The sequence below is a fragment of the Hemicordylus capensis genome, chromosome 2 (genome assembly GCF_027244095.1).
Source record: "Hemicordylus capensis ecotype Gifberg chromosome 2, rHemCap1.1.pri, whole genome shotgun sequence".
NCBI lineage: Eukaryota > Metazoa > Chordata > Lepidosauria > Squamata > Cordylidae > Hemicordylus > Hemicordylus capensis.
Window position 1 is genome coordinate 31,560,360 of NC_069658.1, and position 12,292 is coordinate 31,572,651.

The window sequence follows — 12,292 nt, forward strand, 5'->3', positions numbered from 1 at the left end:
AGTTAAAACACAATAAAATTATAAAAATAGAAATCAAAACAAAGTCAACTACAAATAGTCAAGCAAAACATCGGGATAAAAACCTTAGAACAACTGGGCAATGGAGCATCCAGGCAACCAAAGATCCACCTATTGCATAGGAGATTCAGCTGCTGCATTGCCCCCCACCCCTTTCTAGTGTTGGGACAGTGAAAAAATCTCCAGTTTTGGGGGTGCCCACAATCAGGCATTGGGCCCCCAACTGGCAGGAGTGCAATGAAATTAAACATGCATGTAACAGCTAAAATGACCTAATAAGAACTAGGTTTTTTTGTAGGGGGAGGGGAGGACAGGAACACAGGAAGCTGCCTAATAGTGAATCAGATGATTGGTCCATCAAGCTCAGTACAGGAGAACTTATACGCAGATTCTATATCTGCAGTTTCACGTATTCATGGGTGTCTAGCAAAATAAAACTGTCTTTGCTTGGTGTTAGAAAGTCATAACAGTAAGTGGCACAGAGGCAGGAAATTATCTCTGCGGAGGGCCTTTTGAAGGTGAGGCAACACCACTGAGAAATCCATCCCACTAAACTCTGAAGTTGTGGCACCCAGAGCAGGGCCTCTGAAGATTATAATATAATCTATATTATCTTCAGAAGATAATATAAGCTTCAGCCAGGTGTGTGCGGAAGAAGTTGCTCTAGTCTAGTTGCGGAGCTGCATGAAGTTGTAGTGTAATGCAACCACCAGTAGAAGACTTTCTCTGGGACATATACAAGATTGTGCTTCACGGTTGCACAATGCATTGTGTAACTGGTCAACATCTTCCATAAGCACAAAAACTAGAGTGGAACAGACATCCCCCCCCCTTTTTTTGGCAATGTCCTTGCACTAGCACATCAGCATAATGCTGCTGCAACATTCGGCTGGAATGCAAACTCCTGACTTAGAAAAACAGTTTTCAAAACATCCTTGCACGAGTGCAACATGTTTGTGCTAGAGCAAGTGTTAGTCTGGATGTCAGCCCCTGATCGCAATGTTTTGCAGAATTGCAAAACACTGGAAAGTGGTAGCAAACCTACTGAGCTCAAATAGCTAAGTAAGGTATGTGATATGGCTAAACTGGCTAAATTAGAAGAATATTTGAAATCTAATAACAGCTTTGAAAAAGAATGCAAAATGTGATACTACTTAATTATATTGGGGAATATATCTCTATTTTTTATTGCTGCGTGTTGTGTGTGTGTGTGATCTCTTATTTTTAAGGCCTCTGCACATATATGAGACAAGTGTCATTAACCTATATGTAGTGTTGTAAACAAAATACATTTTAAATTTTTTTTGTTCTGTTTGATATGTGAAAGAAAGCGGAAAAAATAGCAACACAGACCATGAGATTTTTTGGCTCTTCAGCCTGCAAATTCTCTCTGGAGAGCTTAAATAGCTACAATTTTGGTAAGACATTTTCAGGCAATATTTGGCTTCACACATTTGCTTATACCAAGCCATTCACAGTCAATTCAACTGCTTCCAACTTGTCAGCGTGACCAAGCCAGCTGCTTCTGGACTTGGACAAAAACAGAAGGGTATTCCAAACACCCAAATTATTCTTCAGATTTAGGCAGCTCTCCTCATGTGGAACTGAAAGCAAGCCTAAACATTATTGATGAAATAACAGGAACAAATATGAAATGCATTTTAATTTTGTAGGGAATTTCCATCATTATGGGCAAATATTTTAAATTATAATGTTCAATATTTTGAACTCGTAATTATTATTTTGTATGAAATAAAGTTGTTGCATGCAGTTGCTGTATACCTCAGTTCTTTTATACCAAATATGTGTGAAAAAATTCTTAATCCATGGTATAGTGGATTGTTCACTGGTGACATGTTCCAATGAGCTGCAGCTGTGTCAAAGAAATGTGTAAGATTGAGGGGCATTTCAGATTTCATTAAAATAGAGTTTAACAGCGAGTGAAATTCAGTGGAGGCTTGCTCTTGGCTATATTCAAGATTATACTAAAGAGACCATTTACTGGAATTATTCTTTTTCATAGCAATAGCTGTGTTATCAGCACAGGACAGGCACCTTTAAAAAAAATTAAAGGAAAGGGATCTGTGCATTTGACATGCAGTTCTAGTACCCAGGTGAAATTAATTGTGTCACTCAGTCAGTCGCTGGCCAGAGATAATTATGTTTCTGGGGAATGATCACATGTCGTCTGAAATATGGAGACAGTATTCTCTCCCTGCCCCCGATCTCCCTAAATGGCGATTCAGTGAAAGCATTGCTTATCATTGTATCAGCACTGTATGCCAAAGCAGAGTGTTGTTGCCCCAGTGGAAGGGTAGTTAACCTTGGCTCTGCAGCTGTTGTTGAATTACAGCTTGCATCATCCCTAGCCATTATTGATTGTGGCTGAGGATGATGGGAGCTGTAATTCAACAACAGATGGAGAGCTAAGTTTGCCTACCAATGCACTAGTGTACCATGGATCCACAGCCATTTATGGTTACCAGTTTTTGCTCCAAATAGGTTGCCATGGATAGTAACCATGTAAATATGTGCTATACATAGCAGTATACAGCATCACTACTACGAATATTTATATACTGCTTTTCAGCAAGAGTTCTCAAAGTGGTTTACATGGAAAGATAAACAACCAAACAAACCAACCTAAGGTAGACACCAGTAACAACCACTGGAGGGATGCAGTCCCAGTGTTTCATAGGAACATTTGCTCTCTCCCGCTAAATATTAAGAGAATCAGCACTTTAAAAGGTCCCTTTTCTATGTAAATCACTTTGACCAAGTTTTTTTTTTCTTTTTTCTGAAAGGTGGTAAATGGTATTAACAGTTGCCTCTTTGCTCATCAGAAGATTGCAGTAGACATGTCTATTAGGCCTGTGTGCGTAAGAAAATTTGGATTTGGATTTGACCTGATCAGAATTTGAAAATATTGGATTTTGATTCTATGGTTTCTGATGATGTCAGATATCGCCTTAAGGGAGCACCTTCTCTGTCATAAACACTGTCACCTATTAAGATTATCTGGAGAGGTCCGGTTATGGTTGCCACCAACTTGTTTGGTGACTCAGGACTGGGCCTTCTCTGTGCTTGCTCCAGGGCTTTGGAATCTGCTCCCTATCAAAACAAGAACATCACTTTTGGGAAGACCCTCCAGACATACTGTTTTCTTAGGCTTTTAACTGAAATTAATTTATACTGCTTAATTGTTTCTATACTATGAGATTGTTTTAAATTTTTATTCTGTGAAATTGTTTTGATGTTTTATATTTGTGTTGTTTTAAATTGCATACACCCTGCCTAGAGATGAACATATCAGGCATTATATAAATATAACAAATAAGATAAAATAAATATCAGATCAGATTTAGAATTTGAATCCAAATTCTGACTTAAATTCGGATTTCCCCCCATAGTGGTCATTGGGGAAATTGAAAAAGGAATCACCAGTTGGTCCTAGAACCCTGACTCTTGCCCCACATGTTGGGAAGGGCTTCAGGGGCCCCTGTAGTGAAGTTGAAGTGAATTGGTCAATCCCTGTTTTTTTAATGAATGTTTGTACAATTTTTTTGCTAATAATGGTGAAATCTGGCTTGTTCCAAGCCAGAACTTTACAAAAACTTCTGAAACAGAAGACCCTCCTTGGATTATCATTCCACCAGCATGTAGAGGAATCTGCCCTTTTCCTAATGGGTAACAGAATGCCCCTTTTGTCCCCCCTTTTATATTTCTGGCATAGATGGGCATTAGGGATGTGCATGGTCCGGACCGGTCCGGAACCGAGGGGGGGTCTACCTTTAAGGGCGGGGGGGTAGAACTTATCCCTCCCGCCGCTCTTCCCCCTCCGGCGCTGTAGTTTAAAGTGAAGTTTTGGGGGCGGTAGCGTTCCTCGCTGCCGCCCCTGCCCCCGTTGTCGCCTGGAAGCCTCCTTAATAGTAGCACGCATGCGCGTGTGACGGTGCGCGCACCGCCTATATCACACACGCGCTGCATGTGACATAGGCGGTGGCGCGCACGGCAGCGAAAGGCCCGCGCGCATGCGTGCTACTATTAAGGAGACTTCCAGGCGACGACGGGGGCAGGGGCGGCAGCAAGGAACTCTGCCGCCCCAAAAACTTCACTTTAAGCTACAGCGCCGGAGGGGGAAGAGCGGCGGGAGGGATAAGTTCTACCCCCACACACTTAAAGGTAGACCCCCCCTTGGTGCCGGACCACCAGACCGGTCCGGCTCCGAACTGGTTCAGAGGCCTCCAACATGGCCTCCGGACCGGTTCGTGCACATCCCTAATGGGCATACAGTTAATGAAATCTGGCATACATGAAGTCCACATTGGCAGGACTCTGTATTGCCCCCGCCCCAAGCTATGGGTCACAGCTCTGATTTTCGGTTATTTGGGGGGGGGGGATGGCTAAAGATGGGAAAATCTGGATTGTTTCAAGCCAGAACTTTACAAAATGTATATAAAAGTGCTGAAATTGATTTTAAATTGTTTTAAGTAGTGTGTTTTTATGTTTTAGAAGGGAAAATGAGAAATTATTTCTAACCACAAAACCAGAAAAATTCAAAGTACTTTCACTTGTAATAACTGGGAGCTTCTGCAATGGGGAAGACAGAAATAAACATAAAATCAAAAGAATGTCCTTGTTCCCTTCACATGGGGGTGGAAAGATAGTCCTTCGGATGGTTTAAGATCCAGAACTTTTTGTAAAGCCAGTTTTAGCCCTTTTATCTATTTTTAGCCCCCCCCCCAAAAAAAAATCAGAGGAGTTACCCATAGCCTTGGAAAAAATAACAGAGACATGCCAATGTGGACTTCATTTATGCCAGATTTCATATCTGTACACCAATTCATCCACGAGATTTCAAAAATTAACCAAAAATCAGGGAATTTACCGATTTTCTTCAAATTCACTACAGGAGGCACTGAACTACTATCCCACCTGTATGACATGTTTCATGGCTCTAGGACCAACAAGTGATTTTTTAAAAATGATTTTTTTTCTATTTTCCCATTCACCTCTATGGGGAAAATTCCTATTCCATTTTGCTAATTTCAAAGAATATCTGAAATTAATTTTGATATTTCAGAAGAAATTCTAACTTTACCCATCTGATTAAAAAAAATGGATTCAGATTTTACAGATTTGGGGTGATTTCGGATACAATCCAAATTTTCGAATCAAAATTTACAGACCTAATACCTATAAACAATAAAAAGCACAGACAGTGTATGTTTTTCAGTTTACATTGTTTGCATTAGACATACATATAATTAAACTTAGGCCTATCATTATTATTTTGGAAGCATCAAATTACAATTATTTCACCGAGAGGCCCTATTAAAATGAATGGTGTGGTGTGTGTGTTCTATATCACTATTATTTATAATGTACTGGAATTTCAAGCATTAATGCCAGTGTACAGTGAGGGAAATAAGTATTTGATCCCCTGCTGATTTTGTCCGTTTGCCCTCTGACACAGAAATGACCAGGCTATAATTGGAATGGTAGGTTTATTGTAGCTGTGAGAGACAGAATAACAACAAACAAACCCTCAAAAGTCCAGTGCCCAAAAGTCAGCGATGGATTTGCATTGTAGTGAGGGAAATAAGTATTCGATCCCCTATCAACCAGCAAGATTTCAGGCTCCCAGGTGTCTTTTCACTATATGCAGGTAACGAGCTGAGATGAGGAACACCCTCTGTAAGGGAGTGCTCCTAATCCCAGCTTGTTACAGTACCTGTATAAAAGACACCTGTCCATAGAAGCAAACAATCACTCAGCTTCCAAACTCACCACCATGCCCAAGACCAGAGAGCTGTTGAAGGATGTCAGGGACAAGGTTGTAGACCTGCACAAGGCTGGACTGGGCTACAAGACTATCGCCAAGCAGCTTGGTGAGAAGGTGACTACAGTTGGCACGATAACTCGCAAATGGAAGAAACACAAAATAACTGTCAATCTCCCTCGGTCTGGGGCTCCATGCAAGATCTCACCTCGTGGAGTTGCAATGATCATGAGAACGGTGACAAAGCAGCCCAGAACTACACGGGGGGAACTTGTCAATGATCTCAGGGCAGCTGGAACCATAGTCACCAAGAAAACAATTGGTAACACACTACGCCGTGAAGGACTGAAATCTTGCAGTGCCCGCAAGGTCCCCCTGCTCAAGGCAGCACATGTACAGGCCCGTCTGCAGTTTGCCAATGCACATCTGAATGATCCAGAGGAGAACTGGGCGAAAGTGTTGTGGTCAGATGAGACCAAAATCGAGCTCTTTGGCATCAACTCAACTCGCCGTGTGTGGAGGAGGAGGAATGCTGCCTATGAGCCCAAGAACACCATCCCCACCGTCAAACATGGAGGTGGACACATTATGCTTTGGGGATGTTTTTCTGCTAAGGGGACAGGACACCTTCACCGCATCGAAGGGACGATGGACGGGACCATGTACCGTCAGATCTTGGGTGAGCACCTCCTTCCCTCAGCCAGGGCATTGAGAATGGGTTGTGGATGGGTATTCCAGCATGACAATGACCCAAAACACACAGCCAAGGCAACAAAGGAGTGGCTCAAGAAGAAGCACATGAAGGTCCTGGAGTGGCCCAGCCAGTCTCCAGACCTTAATCCCATAGAGAATCTGTGGAGGGAGCTGAAGGTTCGGGTTGCCAAACATCAGCCTCAAAACCTTTCTGACTTGGAGAGGATCTGCAAAGAGGAGTGGGACAACATCCCTCCTGGGTTGTGTGCAAACCTGGTGGCCAACTACAATAAATGTCTGACCTCTGTGATTGCCAACAAGGGTTTTGCCACCAAGTACTAAGAAATCTTTTGTGAAGGGATCGGATACTTATTTCCCTCACTACAATGCAAATCCATCGCTGACTTTTGGGCACTGGGCTTTTGAGGGTTTGTTTGTTGTTATTCTGTCTCTCACAGCTACAATAAACCTACCATTCCAATTATAGCCTGGTCATTTCTGTGTCAGAGGACAAACGGACAAAATCAGCAGGGGATCAAATACTTATTTCCCTCACTGTAAAAGCAAATAGGGAGAAAAGGTTTGTTTCTAGGTTATTGTGGTAGAAGAAAAAGCCTGCATTGTTCCTGTCCATTGGCAATCTAGAAAGTCATTTCAGATATGCATCTTCATTGTGATAAACAGATATACTAAATAAATCTGAAGGGAAAAGTCATTGGTTAAGGGTCATTCAAATGATTCTGTAGATCAATTTAAAACCAGTTCATTTGTGTAAAAGGAGCAGCTGCCAGCAGTTTCTTGGTGAGCAGAGTTTCACTGATGGTAGGTTAAAGGAGATGCATGAGTGAAACCCTTTTTCCAGATTGCGAATCAGAAAATGAAGCATATTTAAGTCTGGGGCCAGACTCAATATTTTTCATGCTCACTTTTTCAGTACCACAAATATCCCTGAATGAACAACAGGAGAGCAAGAAATGGCAACCATGGTGAGTTCTTTTTGTCACAGTTACCTTTTACGGTATGGTTACCTTTTCATATGTACAATCCCAATGCACCTGATGGGTTCATTAGATTATACCCATAATTGATCTATATATTGATTTCATTGTAAGATTGCCATTCCTTGATGCTCACATTTATTTGGACTGGAGTTCCTGCTATTTAGGGTGCATAAAAAGAAACCCTCATAATTAAATGGCCCTCATAATTAAATCCACATATAATAGAACAAAGGAACCTTAAGAGAATGCCTTCTTTGTTATCAAGCCTGCTATTAACATCTTCAGGGGAAGTTTGTCTGTGGGTGCCACAGGCTCGTCTGATGGCAACTCAAAGGCAAGCCTTCTCAATAGTTGCCCCAAGGCAGTGGAATGCACTTCCTGCTGAGATTAGAAATGCTCCATCCCTGTTGGCTTTTAGGAACCGGCTAAAGACACATCTCCTCAGCCAAGCATTCTAGCTGTCTGGTAGTTTTAATGGGTATTTTAATTTGATTTTTAAATGTTTTAATTGCTATAATTTCTTGGTTTGTATTATTGCTGTAAACCACCTAGAGACTTCAGTAGTGGGCGGTAGACAAATATGCTAAATACATAAAATTAAAAACTTAAAAGAGCAAGTTCTACAGAAGGCCTATGCATATGATTGACTGAAAGACCTAAAAGCACCAGTGCAAAAGGAAAAGCTTTGGTGCTTCAGAAATGTTCAACTAACTCAGCTCCATTGCTGGCTGAGTGATGGGGGCAAATTTCAACAACCTTCCCTTCCCCAGGAAGTGCTCTGTATCATCCAAAAATATGTCCCCGAAGGTTGCATAGCCCTCAGGGACCATTTTTGGATGACACAGAGGGCTTCTGGTTCTGGGGGAAGTAGAGGTTGCTGAAATTTCCCTTCAAACACATTTCCCTTCAATGCTGTATTAGACTGGAACTCTGCAGAAGCTCTGGTGCTTCTTAGCAGTGTGCAATTTGATTGCATTGTCCCAGCCTCTGGAGCTCTGTGCTGCACGGTGCAGTGTGGATTGTCCGGGAACATGGTCCGCACCCTCATCTGGGGTGGGGAGAGATGAGTTTGAACAGCCTTCCTTGCTGCCCATCACATCATGTGAATGACATGTGTGTGTGTAATTCTGCTGCATGTGCCACTCTGCTGAGAATTCCACCTCCCTCAGCATTATTTAAACTGTCACCTTGGTTTTCAGTGCTCATCTTTGTGTTACTGAGAAAGGCAGAAGCTAAACGCCTGACTAAGAAATTTAAAAGTTATGTCTGTTTGTCTGTTAGTCATTAGGAAAAGCACACATCTTTATCCCCTCTTTTCCACACTGAATATCTATAAGTTGATAACTGGGAACTTATAAATGCTTAAGGCTAACTCGAACATTTTGAAGGTAATGATTTCGGACTAAGAATGCAGCAGAACAAATCCAATTTTTGTGGGAATAATAAATTATGCTAATTGCTGGAAAGGAAAATGCACATGATAGTGGTGGTCTTTCAATCATGATAGAGTTCGAATGTGTCCTTCAGGACTAAAAAAAAAGGCATTTCACTGACAAGGAGCAAAGAAAGATTTAGCAGTGGTTTTCGTTGTTGTTGCCAAGGGTGAACTGATTACACTTTTTCATGGTATACTGCTATTTTTTTAAACTAGAAACCCTGCTGCTTACCAAGCTGTTTTTAACTGACAAAAGCAAAATATCTCTTTTAAAACTGTCAAGGCAGAAGTAATCTTAGGGCTGGTTGTTCAGACAATGAGGCTGCTCGTGTGGAACGCCACATCCTGGTGGCGCTCCAGGCGATTCACACACATCCTGGTGCTCCCACCCAGCCTAACTCCACTTCCTAGCCTGCTCTTAGGCAAGGTTAAGGGAGCGAGTTAAGGTAGCTCCCTTAACCTAGCTGCTGAGATTGTGTGCCTCACTGGGCTACATGCAACCCAAGGAGACAATGAAATGGGTGCCTAGAGAGCCCGTCTGATAGAGGAATTCCCCAAGGCACCGTGCTCGTTGTGGTGAGACCTGGCCTCTGTTGATCCACGCCGCCACGAAGGTGAACCTGCACTGTTGTTGATCTGCACCTCTCCCAGCAGCACAGGTTGTGTGGGCATGAAGCTCACACTCCCCCCCCACAAAGAGTGATCATCGGGGGGAAGGTAGGTTGAACCCTGCCTTTCCCCACACTTGCTCGCAAGGTCGTGTGAATAGCCCCAATATCTGACTGGCCTCTACATGCACTTCAACTACTTGTTTAAACACACAGCTCAGACACAGGAGAAGAGCAAACTGCAGGGCTGCTTGTAGTTTTCCAAGAAACATCTGGTTTGCCCCTGCTGGAAACAGGATGTTGGATGAGCTGGGACCATGGGGATCTAGAAATGCTCTTATGTTCTCAGCAATTTCCTTTTGCAGGGAAATATTGCATTATGTGAGCTCCCAGCTGCAATCACAAGTGAGAAACAGGCTTCCCTCATCTCCTTTTTATAATTCTTGATGCACAAGAGAAATGAAGTTTATCCAATAAATGGAGTCTTGAAAACTCAGTTTGAAAAGGTTAAACACTATGGAGTTAAACATTATAAAGCATAAAAGTTGTAGCATTTGTCATTCTCTATTATATCTTATAATTAATGAGCATGACATTTCAATACCGCTAATGGAAAATGTATGCTTGTAGACAGAGACAAAATTTACTCTGCAGTCACCATTAGCTAGATAAGATGCAAAAAAACTGAGTTCATCTAAGCTGCAAAGTCCATCACTAGCTGGACAAACACAAATGACCTAGTTTTCATTTGATTCCTAATGACTGGGAATTCTAACTCCTATTGGTAAGGCATAACTCTCCTTTACAGAAGCGATGCTGATTGTTCCTCTGCAAGGTGTGCTATTCCTATGTGCTTAACAAATCTAACCTTCATTATGCTTTCACGGGGGTTATGGGGGGAAAATAGGTTGACAAATTTCTAACCTCCTTTATCAACTTGGGCTCTGCTTTGAAAATTGGTGTTACACATTGCTTCCAATCCCATCAAGGAGGATGATTTTAGTGATACATTACAGATTTTAGTCAATAAATTTGAACAATTCCATAATTTATATCTCCTTTTAGATCACACTGCAGTCTCTTTCTCAAATTTCTTTTCAAAACCCAGAGTTGGTTAAGAGTGTTATTGAGATTATGGGAGAGGGAAAATGGAGGTGAGGAGATATGTGTAGATGTGCTTCTCTAATCCTGGTTTTAATAACAGTTACCCAAATCTATTTTTTAAAAAAATTCTAAACAAAGCATTCCAGTGCAAGGTTGTATGTGGTATCAGTACAAAATATTTGCATTTGTATTCTGGCTGGAAATACAAGGCATTTTGTCTCTCTTCAGAGCTAGTCATTTTTACCAAGAAAGAATCTATATAAGACAATCTGAACTACAAGTGATTGTTTCATCTTAGAAAAGCAAAGGAATAAAAATCTTCCCCAGATCATCATACAATAGTACTGGCTTTCTTACCTCTCTAAGGGGGTCATTCAGTTCATTGAGAATGCTGTCCTCATCAAAGATCTTGCCTTGATAACGGTGCTCATAATAATCATGGATCTTCTGACGCATATCAGCAGGTAGTTTATGAAACGACATGTACTGTTCCACTTGTTTGTACTAGAAGGGGAAAAATAAGTAAGAATATTAGTGCGACAGTATTTTTGCAAATACTGATGAGCCAAATACAGTGAATTAGTAACATCATTAATTATGGCGAGGAGGCCAATTGCTATTAGCAAAGAAACGGAACAGATAATGATTTGGGTTGTGTCTCTGTATTTCAGACTGCTCAATGTTGTGAGTGAAAAGAATAAGGAAAGAGTCATTTGTTAGTGCCCTATGTTTTTGTTATATAGCAGTGATATTCCAACGTCCTACCTTCTGGAAAACCTCTTTGCATGCCAATGAACCTCAGCATGTTTGCTGTAAGACTGTAGCATGCTGCAACATGTTCTGGGGCATGTTTTATGGTGAGTACATTCATTTTTATGGGACTTTGGCCAGGCCTGCAGGACCGCACTGTTGCCCAACTTGAACTAAAAGAGTGACCAAGAAGATGCCCAGCACTGTCCTGCAGCTGTATGCTGCAGGAGAAGACTGGTAATGTTGGTGCATGCATGGCGCCAGCTCTTTCTACTTTAACTCTTTGAAGACAACGACGGGGGCAGGGGCAGCAGGGGGGAACTCTGCTGCCCCAAGAACGTTTTTGGAAAGTCCAGCGCCGGAGGGGGAAGAGCGGCGGGGCATGGGGGGAAGTACTATCACCCCCCTTAAAGAGACACCCCCCCCCCGCCGAACCGCCGGAATTCCAGAATGGTCTGGAGGCCTTTTGTATGGTCCCGGACCAGTCCGTGCACACCACTAGTCTGTACCAGTTCAAGCTTTTGTAGCAGGATATTAGGGATCCAGCTACATAGCTTTCCTTCCACATTTCCACTGCCACACTAACTTGTAGCCAGCCTAATCTACAGACTCAATTGTTGGGTCTAAAGAAGGGGTTCTTAATCTGGGGCCCATGGAACCCTGGGAGTCTATAGGGTAGCCAGGTAGCTCTTGGAAAATAAAATAGTATATAATTAAACGTAGCTTCCCAAACATATCATTTCTAATCAAATATGGTACATACATCCTTTATTTTTCTTGAATTTTAATTATACCTTCATAGTTGACGAGACATCAGATTGCAACAAGTTCTATTGTTCCCAGCAGTGCCCATGAAAAAGAACTACCTCCCAATAATTTTGCTGCCAGGAGAGCTGGTCTT

At 42.0% G+C, this 12,292-nt stretch overlaps 1 protein-coding gene across 2 annotated transcripts in view; it reads right to left on the reverse strand.

Moving 5' to 3' along the window:
• Positions 1-12,292, reverse strand: part of HCN1 (hyperpolarization activated cyclic nucleotide gated potassium channel 1) — a 310,860-nt gene that overhangs the window by 47,725 nt on the left and 250,843 nt on the right. For both annotated transcript variants that reach the window (XR_008317402.1, XM_053301293.1), the window contains exon 5: positions 10,999-11,145. Coding sequence is in view for 1 of the 2 variants with exons in the window: in XM_053301293.1 (XP_053157268.1) it covers positions 10,999-11,145 (147 nt within the window). In the remaining variant the exon portion in view is untranslated. The remainder of the gene's footprint in view (positions 1-10,998; positions 11,146-12,292) is intronic.